This window comes from Lagopus leucura, unplaced genomic scaffold (assembly GCF_019238085.1).
Source record: "Lagopus leucura isolate 7727_CA_CO unplaced genomic scaffold, USGS_WTPT01 Super-Scaffold_100008, whole genome shotgun sequence".
Classification (NCBI taxonomy): domain Eukaryota; kingdom Metazoa; phylum Chordata; class Aves; order Galliformes; family Phasianidae; genus Lagopus; species Lagopus leucura.
This window is the reverse complement of record NW_024962265.1, coordinates 33,013,338-33,032,382: the sequence shown is the minus strand read 5'-3', so window position 1 is coordinate 33,032,382 and position 19,045 is coordinate 33,013,338. Positions and strand designations below refer to the sequence as shown.

The window sequence follows — 19,045 nt, the reverse complement described above, 5'->3', positions numbered from 1 at the left end:
AAACTCATTTTCCCAGCAGAGAGCATGTCTGATCATACTGAGTTTTTCCCCTTTTGTATAGATGTGGTGCTTTACACGTAGGAGACCATATTCTGTCCATTGATGGCACCAGCATGGAGTACTGTACGCTGGCAGAGGCAACGCAGTTTCTTGCTAATGCAGCGGATAATGTGAAACTTGAGATCCTTCCTCACCACCAGACACGGCTAGCACTGAAAGGCCCAGAGCATGGTAAGAGAATCTGTAACACCAAATTCCACTTTATTTTCCTGTCTTTTACTTTGTCTGCACTTGCTGTATGGCCATGAAAGCTATGATCACAATCGTGTCTGTAGATGTTGCTTCATCTCCCCAGGTTATGCTTCTGCAGTTTCTGAGCAGCTCTGTGTTTTCTCAGTGTTAATGTATCTTCTGAGTTCCTACAGATAGAGAAGGAAATGTTTTACTGATAAATGGTTCTGCACACTTGTAAATGTACATACAGGCACCTGTTGACTCTACTGTTGCAATCACTGAGCGCATAACTAGGCGCTTCAGTGGATGATTCTCTGAGTGGATTCTTCAAATTAGAGAAGGAAGGGAGGGACACTGATTGATTTCAGCATACTGAATTCATAATTTGTTATAACCTCTTCAGTAGTTTACTTGTTCTCCCTTGAAATGCTTCAAAAATAATTATTTTCTCTTGCTGTTGGAATATTATTTATTGCCATCATCTTTTAGAAATACTTCTGAGATTACTTCATGGGAGAATTGACAGTTCTTATGAAAAAGATTTGTTTGAGAACAGTTCCCGAGATCCCAGCCCTTTTTCACCATGTTACCTATTTCATAACAACATACTTAAAGAGAATAACTTTCCATTTTCAAATCAGATATGTATAGAATGTCTTAGCGTTTGAAGTTTGAAAATGGGAGCTACCTGTCTTGTCTTCTAACTAATCCTGAAAAAGTGGATAATTCACAGTATTCATAAGTTCACGGTAAAATATCAGAATAATTGATGTCAAAGAAGTAACAAAGGTTATCAAATACACAGAGAATAGGTACCTGTGTTAAAGCATGAGTAAGTGGTAGCAATTTCTTAGCCTTTAATATTGTGCCTCTGCCTCCTCTAGACCAACACAAGATTCCTGAGGCCTAGAAATTTTAGTGTTGATAAACACTGTTGGACATCTATCTACTATCCAGGCTGTCCCTGGAAAAACAATGCTGTAGTCAGTTTGTCAGTGCTGGATATTGAGCTACTGTTGAGGAGATTCCAGTTTGTCCTAAGGTGAACAAAAAGTAACCCTTGCAATATCATGTTATTCCATTAGTTAACTGCACCTCTTTCCCCTTTTCAGTTAGGCTCCTGTGAGGAAGCAGGGAGTGAAACTGCAGAATACAGAGAACAGATTTTGTGATATAGTTCCTTTTCACTTTTGACAGTATGCTACAAACAGATCCTCCCTTTTTTATAGCAAAGACAGCACACGTTCAAACTTGGGCTAATTAGAAAAACATTTTAATAGGGTTTTTTTAGGGAAGATGATTTCTAGGGCCAAAGATTTGTTTAGCTGACTGTATTTCCTGAAGCCTTTTGCCTCTTAGCAAAAATTTAAAGTGTTGCTGTTTACCTGCTAGTTGTCTTCAACTAATGAGGATGCTTGATAGAACAGTGCTCTTGCCAGACGTGTAAACTGTTAAAAATATCAAATCAAGGGGGTCTGCAAAGATGACATAAGTGTATCTTTTGGGGAAAAATCTCCCTAAAGTAATAAAAGTGCTTTCTTAAGTAAGCTGACATAACTAGAATTTTTACAGCCCTTTCCAGCCCCTCACCAGGTGGTGCTGCTCCAATATCACAACAATTTCAGAAGGTAATATGGTTTATGGAAGCAAGAATACTTTTGGAAACAACCTTTCATCAGGTGTGGTATGGCCTAGATGCTGCAGAATTTGAAAAGCTCCCTTTATGTGTCTGGGATAAGCTGAGTCATTAAGGCTGTATCTGTTGAGCTCAGTTATTGGACTTCTGGGAACATGTTAGGAATTTAAAATGGGCAGGGAAGTCAGTATATAAAATAAATTGAAATTTTAGCCCTTAAATAAAATGGAGAGCACTATAAAATATCAGATTTTTTTGTGTGTTTTTTTTTTTCCTTTCCACTGTACTGCTAATATTCATTTCTCTTGCCGCCCCATTAGTTTTATGTTGGCTGCATACAACCCTGGTTTAGAATGGCTCAAATTACTAGTAAATTACTACTGTTACACAAGATAGGATTTCCTTTTACAGAACGTTTGTTGAGCTGGGATTATCCTTCTACAAGCTGAGCAAACTGAATTTGTGTACCTGACTGCTTTGTAGGACATTTTTATCTCTATTCTCAGTATGAAAATAAAACATGAAAAAAATCAAAGACTACCAGATGACTTCCTGCTGGAAGCAGCCTTTTTAATTAAACAAGGCTCACAGCAACTTGAAAATAATGAAAATCCACCTGGTTACGTTGTTCTTATCAGATTTTAATTTTTATACCATGGTTAAATCCAGCAATCTCGATGCCTGTATACATAATCAGAGAGATATTTTCATTTGAGAAGATATGATAAGCCTGTAAGATACACAGTGCCCCGTCAGGCTACTGCCTCTGTTTCTGGGATTTGTTTGACGTGTGAGATTTCCTGAAGTCCTTGAGGGTGAGGCACTCAGAGAGGCAGGCTGGCTGGTGTATGCCACAGGTGTCTCATACAGACCTTCCTGCAGGGACACCCTCACCTCATTTGTTACTGTTGAGGAAAATAAATGTTATGATATTCATTCCTTTGGTTCAAGCACGTATCAGAGCAGCTCCAGGACAGTGGGAGCAGGGGGTACCCTCAGGGAGGGATGCAGGGCACCCTGACCTGGGTCTAGGCCATGTTATGCCAGGGCCCATGGAGCCCCAGCCATGAAGCCACGAAGATGGAGTGGGCCCCTGTGCTCTCCTTTCCCTCATACTCTACAGTGTTGTGTCAGGCCTGGCTTTTCAGTCAGCAAATGGTTAACATATTCTGGTTGTTAACAAATCGTTGCTCCTGCAGTATGAAGTGAAACAAAACTGTAGCTTTCCTTCTGGCACTGTGTGGTGCTTGCTGCTGCAGCTTCCATTTTCCCCTGACTGTGTCGTGGAGCAAGACAGGAACACAAAGTGGCTCCAGCCTTAACTGACAGACTGTAGTGTACTGCTAAAGTCTGTCATGGGGTTGCTGTGTGCCTGCAGCCTTATAGGTGATAGCTTAGATTTCTCCATATGGGTGCACCTCTCTTTTTTTTCTTTTTTTTTTTAAAGACAAAAATTCAATGAGCAGTTTGCAGTTCACAGTGCTCCACTGTGGTTCAGCAAGAACACAACTACATCGAGTTGAATAATGACCAGATTGTATTTAATGAAGGAGAGTTTCAGTCATTTTCTTTTAATATTTGACACATCAGCTGAAATACTTCCTGTCCTCTTAGTAAATACTGGCCTTCATCTTTGGCATATGGACTCTCCATACTTAGAATCAGAAATCAAACCCTGTCCAATCAAAACCTGTTTATCCAGAAAAATGTATTTTAATGTTTCAAAGACTAAGTTAAAAGAAAAAATTACACATCCATATAATAAATAAGAGCTCTGGATTTTTGTTTTCTTTTTTGATGAGGCTCCAGGATAGCATTTTTGTGCTGCTGGGCCAAGGAACTTCTTTGTGGCATAGAGTTCATAGAGTCTACTGCCAACAATATATGCTGTCAAAATTAAAATGCCAGTGCAGTAAATTGAAATGACTGTCACATAGTGTGAGTATGGTATCTGAATATAGAGACTTACTAATCTCCAGTTAGTGATCACAGATGATACTTTAGTATTTTCTAAAGAAATTTGCAATCTTAGCTCCTAAAGCCAGAAGGAAATTAGAAACTGATTCCACACTAATCTTTTTAAAAATGAATACAAGAAAACAAGCAAAAACAATCAGAAGTATTTATTCTTAGAGGAAACGTTATTTTTGTTCCCCAAGATAGCATCTCCTGTAAGAAGACAAGACCAGGTTATTAATTATTTCATTTATTTTATTTTCAATTCATTTTCATTTGGGGACTTTTTTTGTTTGTTTATGTAATTCAGTTACCTTTCCCTCTTCTCTGGTCCTTTTGTTTTCTGATTTCCCATCATCCCTTCATGTGGGCAGTGAAGGTTCAAAGAAGCAACAGGCAACATACCTGGGATTCGTGTGCCAACAGCCACAGCAGTCTTCTCACCTACCACCATTATAACACCTACCACCCTGACCATTGCAGGATGCCAGCACTGAAATTCCAGAAAACGTCTCCTCAAAAAAGCCTTCGTAATGTTCCACTTCTTTTCCTGCTGACGTAGTCTCTCCTCTTCTTCTTCCTCCTTTCTCACTTCTTTTACTCATAGTTTTCTCATTTCAGGCACTAAAATCTTCTCAGTCTTATGGATGCTACACTTTTTCATAGCCATGCTAAGGTTATTTCTGACATTTTATGCCTTTTCTGTAACAAGACAGCCATTGTAGGCATGAAAAGGCTTGACAATTCTCGATGAACTCATTCTTCTGCTCTATGAGTAGACTATTAGGTTTGTGTAGTGTATATAAAATGCAATATTTGCATGCAAAACATAGCTTACAAATCTTTTGTCAGAAATTACCTACTACAGAAAGACATTTCTAACATCAGTATATCTAGATCTAGTAGTCTGCATCAATTCATGGATATGTGTTGAAAATTTTGATTTAACATACTTCTCCTGAAGAAAGATGTGTATTATGAAAGTAATTTCTGTATCTACAGTATCTTTGTTAGCTTTCAGCAGGTATTTTCATTGTATGCTACCTGTACTTCTACCCAGGGTCACCTATGCAGTTTAATGTTTTTGTTATCAGAAGTGCACAAACCATTGCTGTGCATCATACACATTGTTTGATTCATTGATGAGTTACAGGCATGTGCCGCACTCTTCTGTGAAGGCTGAGTGCTGTTTGCCAAGTGTTTGATTTCTTGCAGCAGCTTTGGTGTCTTCATCCTTCTCTCCTACCTCCATGAGTGCATACAGCCTGAGTTCCCTGAACATGGGGACCTTACCTCGCAGCCTCTACTCCACCAGCCCACGTGGGACAATGATGAGGCGGAGGATGAAAAAGAAGGACTTCAAAAGCTCCTGTAGGTGGTAACAGCAACTGCTCAAAATGTGCAATAATGGGTGGAGGAGGGGGAAGATACAGAAGAAAGGTACAAAGTACTTTAATTAATTTATGTTAGGCAGAAAAGAGAACAATTGGTGTTTCTTTTAGATGTGGGGAAAAGACAGCATAAAAATATTTTTCCAAAGCTAAAATGTGATAAGTAGAGGCCATATGGCTGAACTATCTCATCTGGAATACATAAAGCAATATTTCCCTCAGTCAATCCTGCAATGCTTTGTCATGTTGTTACTGAAGTGATTTTCAAATTCCTTTTTCAAATCTTCCCATTTTCACTGGGGAATAAAATTCATAGCTGAACAGTCAAAAAGAGATCGCTGGTAAGTTCAAGTATCGTATTACAAAATGAGAAGAGCTTGCCACTGTACCTTATTGGTAGTTCTGATGTTATCGTCTGCACCACATCAGGTACAATCATTTTTGTAAGAAAGAGTGACAAATAACAGTGAAAACTAAATAATTGTCTCTGGCCACTCTCTGAAATTCAAAGCATGAATTTCCCGTGAGTCAATGATTTCCCAAGCCAGAATGAATATATGTCAGTCTGTTCCACTTGGTATATTGGAAGCATGCACTGGGCCAAGAGCACAGCTGTAAAAATGCGCAGTTTCCCAGGCTCCATGTACGAGTCATCTCTCCTTTTGCTTATGTGTCAACCTGTGACCTTCAGCATCAACATCAGCTCAGTTTCTTCAGAACAAGGAAGTGCAAAATACTGTGTAATCATCTGATGCATCTAATAATGTTCACAGATCCACTGTGGAAAAACTGAACTACTGCGCATTACACTGCTGCTGCCCTGTACTAAAGATTTCCTGTGGTCATAGCAAAATCAGAGCAGAACAGCAGTCTCCAACCAAGCCCAGGCACTATGGAAATGAGAGGAAGAGTTTGAGAGAGGAACTGAGGTTTTGCATTCTTGCATTTTTTTGTTGTTTGCTTGTTCTTATTTCTTTTGTAAAGCAAATATTTTTGCATAACATTTACTTGCATTTTTTATTTTATTCTGATCAGCCATTTTGACATAATAGCTTCTAATGCATCCTTTGATGTCATGGGGAGATAGTATGTCCATCCATTCTATGAGTAGTCAGTAGAAACCAGTAGAAATCCAGCTCTTACGTGTCCTCATATGAGAAACAGCAGTAGTTTTTCACTTACCCTAACTTATATGAATGATAAAATAATGCTGGATGCAAAATACAGTTCTTAGCCTGTGCTCTATTGTAACAGTTGCCTACAACAAGGGACTGTTAATCCTTCTGTAATTTTAATATTATGCATCTTGGAGACAGCTGTTACTTATGTTGTTGGATTTTTCAGATATTTTTCATTCAGTACCCTGCAATTTGTTGCCTTGCAAAGGCTCAAAGGAAGGCCAATAACATTAGATTAAAATGAGACAGCCATATGAGCACTGCAGCCCACCTCAGATGTTCTTAAGGTTAGAAGTCTCTGGAGATGAGAGTATGCAATGATTAAACAAATCTAGTTAGCACATTTTAGAATAGGCTTTATTGTGGAGTGGTTTATTCTGCATCTGCCTGACCATGAGATCTGAATATGCAGCATTGAGAAATACGTGGAACTAGCCCTGTCACTGGCTGGGCAGAGTCTGACTGTGCTTTACTGTAAGCAGTGATTCCCTTAACAACCCTGAATCAGAGATAACTTTAGAGGAACTGGCTGGCCACCCAGGCTTGCTTGCCCTGTCTGAGCTTGCTTTTCAGCCTACGTGGAATTCCTTACTGCTGTTACTAGACTTCTGCCTGTACTTGTGACTGCAATAACAACCAGCTTAAGAGATGCTCAGTGGACTAAATGTGCTACAAGTGACCATGACAGAGAAAGACTGGTCCTGTGCCTTTCCACCACCTATCAACAAGGCTTGGCAAACGTTACTCCTCTCCCTTTGCGGGAGACTCATGAAAGCCAGGTAGCACTGACTGCTGTCCTTTTCATAGAAAAGGAACAGCACGTTCTCTTAATTTTAGTGATCCTTTTGTTGTTGTTGCTAAAAAGTCGAGGATTTTTTTAAGGTAAGAATAAATCTTTTGGATGGCATTTGGGAAGAAAAGGATGTATTGATGAAGAGCGCTGTAAAGTTTACATTGCCAATTATTTAGGAAAAGCTGCATAAATTAATGTGATCATCCCAAAATTTATAATGATGAAGCATGACGGTACAGAAGGCTTACAGCACTTTTATAGCCAGGAGTTGCAGTCATTGCATTAATTATGCAGATCTTTCCAACTATGTGGCTGTGTAAATTGAAGGCATGCCCTGCTGTCATGTGCTTTATTTGTGCCGCTTGTTTCCCATCTTTATTCTTCCTCTGCTTTTTTGATTTTAAATGATACTCATTGTAAAAATGCTTAGACAATTATTTGGTTAAAATTTAAATGCTGAGGTATTTGTAATAATACTTGAAAGTCAGACATAAATTTATGACAACTTACTTGATAGTTACTAGGCATGTATACTTCTCAGCACTTCTAAGCCAGCTGCTAGGAGGAGGAACGGGTAACAATTTCTGTTTTCCAAGGTTCAGAGTAGGACACTGTATACTTACTTACCTTTGATAACATGTTTGCTTCTCTTACAGCTGCAGGAATAATAGTAACAAGTACATAATCTTCACATTCAAGAATATGATTTACATATTCTATGGATACAGTAAACCAGCCCATATAATTGTCACTAAGAATCAGATACAAATAGAAGTATGCTAAAATGTACCCTGTATCACTAGCAGACAGCTGCACTGTAGCCCCTTACCCATTCATGCACCATTCTTAAAGTTCTGGGATTCCTGGCAAAGGCAGCTCCCTGGTGACTGAAGCTTCACGTGCATTAAAAAAACAGGGCAGTGTTTCTTGCTGCAGTTCATTGTTGAATTACAAATTCCAGTAAGTTTTAAGTTGTGGTTTTGGATATCTGTGACATTCTATAGAGAGTTGGCAGATAGCTTTTGTTATGTGATTTGGAAAGAGTATTTTCATCTCTGCTGTTTTTATTACTTTTTCTTTGGGAGAGGGAGGAGTTCCTAAAGGTCACTTGCAAGTGTCCTCATCACCAAAATATTTGTCAGGGTGAGTTTTAAATCCCACAGGAATTAATGTAGTTTCACAATTTAATTTAGAACAACTGTCCTGAAGGTTTCAATAAAAGTTATGAGATCTTTAAGTTCCTGGTAGAGCACTAGAAAAAGAGCAAGAAAGTTAGCTTTATCTATGTGCCTGCTGCAGAGGAGAAATGGACACACAAGTGAGAGGAAACAAAGATTCAGCTAACGATGAATTTGTGTACAATCTTAAAGACATGGAGAGTGGAACTTTCTGGTCTTAAATGCCCTGAATTTCAATATTTCTGGAAGATGGGTTGGGGAACCTATTATTATTATCTCTCAATTGATCTATTCTAGTCATATCTTAGCCATTGCAGCATTGAGGACTTGATAAACTTAGTTTTCAAATGCAGAAAATGCTAAACCTAATGGCCATGTCTAAGAATAGATTGTTATTTTCTTTTGCGTATCTTACTTAGCGTAGATAAAGGAAAAACTATTGACTAAAAAGAGTAATGCAGTATTCTTACCAAGGAAAAATAATATAAGAAATGTGAGAATTCACAGTAATTTAGTAAGGAAAAGACGGTTGGTTTCAGAGTCAATTGTATTAATGAAAGCAGCTTTGCTGGGAGAAGATTGAAACTCATGAGATTTTGCCAAGTGAAACTTCTGGAGTCATCATTGCTGACTGTTCCACGTTAGTCAGACTTGGTACTATTTCAGAGCAAGTCCATTACTTGCAGTCCCAAATAAATATTCACAGAACCTCTGTAATCTTTGTATAATTCTGCTAGTGTTATCTATAATGTAAAAACGAGGACAATTTTTCTTCCATACCTAAAAAAAAACAAAAAACAAAAAACAAAAAAAAAAAACAATATTTAAAAACAAACAAACAAAGAACCAAACAAAAACGCAGAAATGTAAGGTTTTATGTAATCCTTGGTAACTAATACAGGCAACGGTGGGTCTTGAGGAACGTTAGAGAGGTGATAGCATAGATTCATAACATGAGAAGGTTAAATATCTTCTTCAGCATTAATGATTGTTATTACAGCACTGTAACGTTCCTGTCTGAGCAGGAACGGGAGAACATGTAACTTTTTGTGTACAGCAAATTGAAAAGACAGTATTCTGTCACGGGAGGAGTTGAAACAGTGATTCAAACGAGACCTTTTTTAGGAAGAGGCAAAACAAACAAACAAAAACAATTTTATTTCATACATAATTGCATTGAATCTCGATGTTAATTTTATTTGGATTTATTCTGTAATACTTCCTATTCAGAATGAGAATAGAGAAAGGGACTAATAAGGAGTACAGGCATCTTGAAAATACAGAAGTAGATGCCCATGTTTTTCAGTGCAGGGTTCCCCAGTTCCTTTTGAGAGATCCCATGGAAGTTTTTGTTTTTTTTTCCCCACAATCTCTTTAGAGTTACGTGCTGCTAAAACAGAGAGGCTGGTTCAGCTTAGATTACCCAGTTAGCCTGGCATATTGCTGACATGTAGTAAACATGTGTTAGTTGATGTGTACAAGAAAGTGTACAAGAAAAAGGAATCCTTTCTTGTAAGCAAGACTGGAGTGTGTGTCTTGTTGCTAAAAACATTGCATTGCTGTGAGACGTTCAAAAGAGCTCATGGGAATCAACCTAAATAACAGCTGGGGTTGTGCCTTCAAATCCCTTAGCGACTGTGGAAACTCCGCTCATCCATGCCTCAAACTTAATGCAACCAGAGTTCAGGGTGTTATGAGGTTTTTGGGTGGGAATGTCAAACAAATGTATTTTGCTCAGTGCATAAACTATCTTTTTGTATTGTAACATATAACCAGATGTTTTCTATTCTTTTTTAACTCCTAACTGTTTGTATGTCATGTGTAAACCATAGCCTAAATTGAATTTAAAAGGGATATTTTGTTGACTAGATTTATTGTACACATCAATTTTTTTTCAAAGAGCAATGAAATTTCTGCTGTGTTTGAATGTCTTTCCTCCTGGTCTGCTCTCTTTTGTAGTGTCTTTAGCCTCTAGCACTGTTGGTTTGGCTGGGCAGGTCGTCCACACAGAAACCACAGAAGTAGTGCTGACAGCTGACCCTGTAGTAGGGTTTGGGATACAGCTCCAGGGTAGCGTGTTTGCTACTGAGACCTTGTCTTCTCCTCCTCTCATTTCCTATATCGAGTCTGACAGTCCAGCAGAAAGGTGAGGTTCTTTTAGATGACTGCTAAGTGCATTTTGGTGAGCATTCCTTGGGGTGGTTTGGGCTTGTTGCTTTCAATTTGTGAGAAACTGCAAGGCTTTGCTCAATGGAAGAACGACAAGTAACAATCTGTCCGTTCTGATAGTGGTATTTCACATGCTTGATCAGCCATAAGAAGAATGGCAAGCACCAGTGCTTTTATCATCCAGAGGAGTCCCTCCAGCAGAAAACTGGAAGCTGTATTCATTCAAAAGCTAAAAAGATATTAAAAGACAAATAAAAAAAATTCAGCGTGCAACAAGAAGCCATATCCCATTCTGTTAAGTTTTGATGCCTAACAAGATCTGAGAAAATTCTGTCTTAATAATTATTTCTTTGCAACATTTCAATTGTATTTTTATGTATGTTGTTAATCATTCCACGAGATCATGCAGAACAGTTGGAGTTGCATAGGCAGCTCTGTGCCTCCATGGCAGAGTTGCAACACGTGCAGCCTAGAGGCAGAGCCTGAGCTGATGTCCATGGGTAGAGTGGAGGCACCAAGCTGTGCTCGTCCTCCTGGCCCTGACACCTGAGAAGCACAGCCCATGTTGGTGGTACTGATAGTGTCGTGATGCAGAAGGGCAGTGGCAGCTGGTATCTCCCAGTGCCTGGGCAGACTGCGGTGCTGCTCTGCCACCTCTTCTTTAAGATTAGGCTGAGTGTGTCTGCTATTTCTGATTCTGGTAACACGCACGTCTGATGATTGTTTTGTGTCATTGTGTACCAAGATGTGGGGTCCTGCAAATTGGAGACAGAATAGTAGCAATAAACGGTATCCCAACAGAAGACAGCACTTTTGATGAGGCCAATCAACTGCTCAGAGACTCCTCCATCACCAACAAGGTCACTTTGGAAATAGAATTTGATGTTGCAGGTATGAATGTACTGTTATTCTGTCTTGCAAGAAAATCATGGGAATAAATCCCAAGTATATTGCAAGTGTTAGGTATCAAAGATGGGGACTTTCTTCTCAAACACACCACTGAGTTTTCAAGTGACCTATTTGAAACATGTCTTTTTGTGCAGCTTTCTCATTCCACATAGCCCTGCAACATACTTCAGAACACAAATAGAAATGACAAGTCCTTAGAAAGATCTGATGACAGTCTCTTCTCTGAGTTATTTCCAGATATATTTCTGCCCTGAGGTAGAAATATTCTGCTTTGCCAAGACAGGCCAGCTAATGAAATGTGTTGCTAGACAATGTGTTACTAGTATTATAATAGGATGGCTAAGCAGAAAGTCCTGGAGAGTTTCACTTAACACTGTCTTAAATCAACAATCTAGTTAAAACTGTAGAAATTGCATTAGTAAAAGCTAGAAAAGTCATTGTTAACACTATTGGTGAACCTTTATTATTACTTCTGTCTTTCCTTTTTCTGTAATGTGTTTAAGCACACAATATGCCTGTGTAACCACAAATTGTGTAAATCAAGCAAGCACACTTAATCCATGTGCATTATCCCACTATGTAAATAGTAAAAACTCTAAGACTTATGTGCTCGTCTGACAGTAGCTCCTTAGAAGTCTTGTTGGATGTGGTGTATTTTCCATAGTATAGTTATTGTAAATGATACTGTAAGTCATGATGCCAAAAGCAGGCTAAATGTCCTTACTGCAATTCTTGTGATCTTTCAGTATATGTATATTTAGTATACTATAAAAAAAAAAGGCCAAATACAACATGTGCTTCTGTATACATAGGAATTGGAATACTAAAAAGTAAGAAACAAAATAACAAAAAAAAATGACATCTAAGTATACCTGAAGTCGCAGGGACTGTAAGGTTTGTATTTCAGTTCCCAGACTTGTGTTCTTCCCATTTGCTCCATAACAGACTGATGATTAGACTCTCTTGCAACCTACATGTTTACATACCTACATAGCTGTAATTTTAATTACCTCCTTTTCAAGCAAGGGCCCAGACTTTTAGAAGCAGTAATGCAGAAAGTCAGAGTTCAAATGCAGTGCTGTGTGGGGCTTTTTTTTTGGCTCTGTCATCTTCAGATGATTCTTCATTAGTGATGTTTTCATCTCTTTCTTCCCAGTGGATGTAAAATCCATGGCAGTTGCCTTAGCAAACAGTTAAAAATATATTAGACCTACAGCAACAAAGAATTGAAATTCTTAAGACTTGATCTCCTTTCCTTCTAATTAAAATCTGTCTGCCAGTCCTAAAATTTTCATGCGCACTCACAAAAATTGCATACCAGCTAAAATCATGCAGTCTCAGCTGACTGCTGGTCTGTGCAATCTCCATAAATTCAGTTAAACCTTAGGAAAATAAATTGAGTTACTGTGAAATTACCAATAGAGGTATAAATCATACTTTGTATGTCCTACTTTCTTCACTTCAGCACCCATATTTCCTGCTGACTCGTAATGCTGATGTGATTTCATTAACTTACATGTGTCATTCCATGAAATGAGAATTGCTGTGTCTTATAAATTATTTAACATTTGAAGTTGTTTTTTGTATCTTTTTTTTTTTTTTTTTTAAACAGAATCAGTTATACCAAGCAGTGGAACATTTCATGTAAAACTACCAAAGAAGCATAACGTGGAACTTGGCATCACCATCAGCTGTAAGTGACAGTGCTTGCCTTTAAGACCACAGTGATGGAATAATATGCAGACAGTAGATCCTTATAGATTTATGGATAGCTATAAGCTCATGCTTGTTTTGGTAAAAAACTTCTTTTTTCTTTTCCTAGAATGAGATGGTTAGCATTTCCATGTCTCAGATGAAATATTATCTTGTAACAGATTTGTATCCTCTCCAACATTTAAAGAGGCCATACGTTTGCTAGACCTAAGGCTTGACCTATTCCTTCATGTGTAGTATATATGTAACTCTCATTAAAGTAAAATAAATTTTAAAATGTCAATAGAATTAGATAAATTAGGTATGTGCACAAGAGAACGGCACAGAACTGTACCAGGGGACATTCAGACTGAATAGTAGGGAAAATTTATTTACAGTGACAGTGGTCACACACTGGAACAGGTTTCCCAGTGAAGTGGTTGCTGCCCCTTGCCTGTCAGTGTTTGAGAGCCATCTGGATAATGGCCTAAATAACTTTTGATCAGGCAGTTGGACTTGGTGATCTTTTAAAGTCCCTTCCAGCTGAACTATTCTATTCTGTGCTATGCCATGCCAAGCCATTCTACTCCACTCAAGTCCACTTAACCAGGCTTGTGGGTAAGTGGCTTTGTATAAAAAATATTTTTTGTCCCAAGACAAGATGTTTTTTGTTTGGAGTTTAATAGAACTGCTAAACTTGAAGATAGGTTGTGCCCGTTATGGGGATTTTGGCTGGGTGAATAGCCACTCAGAGTCTGTGTTTAAGTCACAATATTCTTTTATTTAACAGTGAAATAAGAAAGAGGTTTTAATTTTTAACATAATGGAACTACAAAACTGATCTACAAAACTGATGATGTTTCACTGAACTTACATCTAAGTAGGAATTACAAATAGGCAAGTTGAGTGTGTCTTTACCAATACAAGTAGAATAGAGGCCTGTGACTGAGAAGTGGAATCACAGAATCATTTATAAAGAGAGAACTTGCTGAAGATCAAAATTCTAGCTGCAGTGATGAATTTACAACTTTATGCACTCTTCAGTCCTCTTGTAGTTCATCACACAAATTTTGTAAGAGCTCCAAAGGAGTTCAACAGTAAGTAGACTGAGAACTGGATCAGAGGAGAAAAGGTGAGATCTTCGGTGGACAAGGAAAGAAACTGAGAAGAGCCATAACAGGGAGACAAGAGACGAGGGAAGAGATTGAGGTGTGATAATGGGATGGGGATGCTGGGACTTTAACAAGAGGGCTGGATGTGGGTGAGCAGTAAGGTGAGTGAAAAGAAGCAGATGTGACAAGGAGCTGTTAAGCCGGGGAAAGAAAGTAATGTCAGGAAGATAGATGCATATTCATGCATGAGGCTTCTCATTCTCTGACGTGGGCAAGGAAAGAAAGAGTAAAATGGATCTGATGTGGACTGTGAGCAGACTGACTAACTATGCAAGGGACTGGAGCCCTTCCCAGGACTAGACCACAGGGTTCCTAATTTGCAGTGTTTTCTAGTAACAGCACATTTATCTTCTTCCATCCTGTCCTCTTCCACATGTAATTCTGCACTTGAATCTCAATTTTTTTGTGCCTGCTTTTGGTCTTTACAAGTACAGGTTTGATAGTGTTTGATGTTTGATAGTGATTGTTTTTAAATGCTTTCTAAAATCAAAAATAACTCTGAAATGAAACAAAACTAGAGGCTTAAGGTCATATAGTGTCACTTCAAACATCTTGTGTTAATTTGTGAGGATACCTTTCTTAATTCAGTGGTCAAATATTGCTTTCTCGTTCTTCCTTCTCCACTCTCTGGGGTGAAATGAAACTGTTGCATAGCAGAGGGGATGAAGGCTGCATAATGAATGAGGAGGAGACAGCAAAAAGCAAAAGGAGGTGATCTCACGGTCAAGAAAGTTTTATGCTACCCTTGAGAAATTATTTTTTTTCCTTCTCCTTGTGATAGAACTGTGCTGTGATGCCAGTCACTTCACAGGGAAAATGAAAAAGACAGAGGGAGAAAAAAGACTTTTTCCACACGTGCCTACTTGATTTTCTGGAGAAACACTGGAGAACCTGGAGTCACTCTTGAAAAAATGCTGGGCAGTTACAACTGTTGCTGAAAATGCCAGCAGTTGGGCTTTGGACATAGAAACAGTTACATAATACAAACTATTGTAAGAAATTAGGGCATGGATATCTCAAATTGCTCACTGAAAAATGGTCGTACTTTGACTTAAAATTTGTTGTGCTTCTTTTCCTTATCTATAAAATGAGGAAAACACTACTCAATCTTCTTGCAGGGGACAGTCTATTTGCTAGTGTTTGGGAAGCAGTCTTAGGCAGCAGTGATGTGCAGTACAAAAGTTTAGGAGGCAACTGAAGACCTTATCTGTGCAACAGAACTTAAATAGTTTGTACTAAGTCTGTCTTGAACATTGAACTACCAGAACAAACCTACAAAGTGTGATATAGCTGCTTATTAAGGGCTTGTCAGCGTAGGGGAATTCGTTTCACACCAAGCTGTGTTTGCTTCCTGCAAAATGACTTTCATCCACCAGACAATACTACAGGGTAACTGACAAAATGCAGCTGGTTCAGGCTGCTTCAGTTTGAAACTTTAATAAGTTTGTGTACAACGTCTCATCCTTTGTCTCCCTATGTACTCTGTGGATTCACATTTTGAGTGTTCTCTCTGCCCTTTTTTGATTTCTTTCTCTCTTTTTGGAACAATAAAGGACTGTTTTCTTTAGTACTGACAATTTTTGAAATCAGTTCAATAAAAAGTGTCTCAACACACAAATCTCAAAGAACAAGCATTGTACTTGCACATGACCTCAGAGATTTATGAAACAACACAGAAGGTAAAACATTGTATTAAAAAAAAGTTTACTGAAGAGATATTTCAGAATTTTAACAAGATACCAACTGGGAAACACCACTGGGAGGCTTTCCCAAGGTATTCAAGTAAATCATAGAACTGACATATAAGACATATTTGACCTCTGGCATGCAAGTGTGAGAAAGAAGCTATGAAAGTCAGATATCTTGCAAAAAGTTAACTGCTGTTCTCAAATTGGAACATATGCACTTTCCTGAAAGCCTGCTGTTTTAGAGAAGTTTCTAAAAGATCTTGAAATTTTTCAGACTTCTGTCTTCTGCACTTTCAAGATGCTACATACGAAATATGGCACATCACCAGTATTTAAACAATTCTTGTGGATGTTCAGAGGCTTTCTCAGCCAGGGCAGCCAGCGTTAAGAAGATCTGTTAGAGCACTATTTTGGAAATGTCTTTATTAATACACCTCATGATTGCTGTAGAAGTGGATCTGTTGTTTTCTACCAAAGAGAAGAATCATGAGTCAGGCTGTGGACTCTTTTCTCACCTCAGCAGCTCTAGGTGGTGTGCATCCTGACAGGTGACACACCGTTCTCTAAGAACATGTCTTTCACCAGTTCTCAATTTCTGATCCCACTGCTTGCATCCCATCAGCTGTCCAAAGCAATGCACTCATTGAAGCTGTGAGCCAAGAATCAGTCCTCTGGATGCAGTCAGTCATTGTTCTTTTCTTCCTCTGGGGTAGCTAACCCAGAGATCCAAAAGTCAAATGAAATTGCTAAGCTGCACTGTGAACGGCCTGCAGAACTTGCCAAGGGAAACCTGGCAAATGCTTTTGCACAAGTAGTTAAAGAACGGCAGTGACTGGCATTGTAGAGCAGAGCATCATTTTAATGATGATGGACAGCCAGCAAATAGAGAATAACATCAGACACTTCTAAAAAGAGGTGAGGTATTAACTTGAATATTACTGGAGTTGCAGTGGTTCATTGCACTGTCCAAAGTGGGCAGAAGTGTGCAATGCTTAATGCTCAGCAGCAGCACAGAGGAGAAATGTTACTCAACAAAAGGGACGCATTTATTTCAGAAGAAGCAACGAGTCATCGTGAAGCAAGCATCCACATGGTGTCAGCTATATCTGTGTAGATGTGGTGACTGTGTCAGCCCAGCCTAAGTGTGGCAGTTATCCACAGTATCTGATTCACTGAAAAGCAGATAGCTTCTTTCTCATCCAGGCAGCACTATCTTCATGCCTCTGCTGTAAACACTGAACGAGATAAGAGCAGACGTAAAGAATGTGGTATAGCCCACTCTAGAAATTTTGCCAGAACAGCTCTGTTTGGGATCTGCTGACACCAATCTTCCCCTGTACATTGGAGCTACTTTATGAGGTATTGTGTAGCTGTGCCGTGGTATCTTCACATGGTTGAGTCCTGGCCTAATCCAGAATTCAGACATACCCGATTAAATTCTCTTTGCACTAGTCACCTTAGTTCTGGAATTTTCTAGTTTTTAAAAAGTAGACTTTGCAGTCTTGGTGATATGCTGCTGCCATTTGTATTTATCTATAGAATAGAGGAAGGGGAGAAATACAATGCAGATAAATAATGTGTAGGAAATATTGATTTCAAGATATAATTTTAGCCTGTGTGCATTTATAAAAATAACAACAGATGCTTGTATCTATTCTTTATTACAGCTCCATCCAGTAGAAAACCAGGGGACCCTCTAGTTATTTCTGATATCAAGAAAGGAAGTGTTGCTCACAGGTAAGATATCCAGTAAAAATCTGTTTCCACTGCATAGCCAGCTAGACTCAAACAGAGGAAACCTGTAGGAACCTTCTGCTTTTATTTAGTGCACAGCAGTTACATGTGAAACGTCCAGCGTGTTAAGAAATAATTGTTAAAAAAAAAAAATCTATACTGTTTCTTTATTAGTGTTTATACTTTCTAAAATACTTTAATATTACTAGCATTTCATGTAATCTTATTTACTTGTTCACAGGACCGGGACATTAGAACTGGGTGATAAGTTGCTTGCAATAGATAACATCCGACTCGACAATTGCTCAATGGAAGATGCTGTTCAGATCCTTCAGCACTGTGAGGACCTTGTGAAGTTAAAGATCCGTAAAGATGAAGATAATTCTGGTATTAACAATGAACCTATTTCAGATTCTTACGTATTTGCAGGTTTACTCTTTTGCGTTTAGATTTTAGTGAAATGGTTTTGCCAAACACTGCAGATTTTTGCTAATGCCAAAGTGAAATATATATATATAAAATATATTATTTATTATATTATCATTGTATTAGTATTTAATATATATTATATAGTAGTTTTTTATATATATATATATATACATATATATTTATATATACACATACATACACACACACACAATTTTGTATTATCTAAGTGGTATATTGCCTGCAGAAGCTGCGCTGCAAAAAGAAATCTTTGGTTTTCTGCAAAGGCAATTTCCCTTCAGGTATAAACATAGAAAGTTGATCTTTCCCGTATCAGTCCATTGAAATTTTCTCTACTTTTAAGACTGACCTGCTGGTCATGCTTCTCTTAATGCAACCCAGGATACAGTTGGCCTTCTGGGCTGCGGGAGCACATTGTAGCTCATATTGAATCTTTCATCAACTGACACTCCCAAATCCTTCTCAGCGCTGCTCTCAAGCCACTCTCTGCCCAGACTGTATCTGTGCTTGGGATCGCCCTGACCCAGGTCCTTGCACTTGGCCTTGTTGAACTCCATAAGGTTGGCATGGGCCCGTCTCTCTGGATGGCATCCCTTCCCTCTAGAATGTCAACTGCACCACTCAGCTTGGTGTCACTGCAAATTTACTGAGGGTGTAGTTGATCCCACTGCCCGTATCACCTACAAAGGTATTAAATAACACTGGTCCCAGCACTGATCCCCAAGGAAGGTCACTCATCACCAGTCTCCACTTGGACATTGAGCCATTGATCACAACTTTCTGAGTGCAACCATCCAGCCAATTCCTTATCCATGGAGTGGAGCGGTCCATCCATCAAATCAATTTTTCTCCAACTTGGCAACCAGGA

The 19,045-nt window shown here is 38.7% G+C and overlaps 1 protein-coding gene across 2 annotated transcripts in view; it reads left to right on the top strand.

Annotated features, from left to right (window-relative positions):
• The window catches only part of GRIP1 (glutamate receptor interacting protein 1), a 309,262-nt gene that overhangs the window by 264,045 nt on the left and 26,172 nt on the right, over positions 1 to 19,045 (top strand). For both annotated transcript variants that reach the window (XM_042872389.1, XM_042872388.1), the window contains exons 9-15: positions 62 to 231; positions 5,042 to 5,197; positions 10,326 to 10,512; positions 11,281 to 11,426; positions 13,057 to 13,137; positions 17,664 to 17,733; positions 17,972 to 18,117. In XM_042872389.1, the coding sequence (XP_042728323.1) occupies positions 62 to 231; positions 5,042 to 5,197; positions 10,326 to 10,512; positions 11,281 to 11,426; positions 13,057 to 13,137; positions 17,664 to 17,733; positions 17,972 to 18,117 (956 nt within the window). The remainder of the gene's footprint in view (positions 1 to 61; positions 232 to 5,041; positions 5,198 to 10,325; positions 10,513 to 11,280; positions 11,427 to 13,056; positions 13,138 to 17,663; positions 17,734 to 17,971; positions 18,118 to 19,045) is intronic.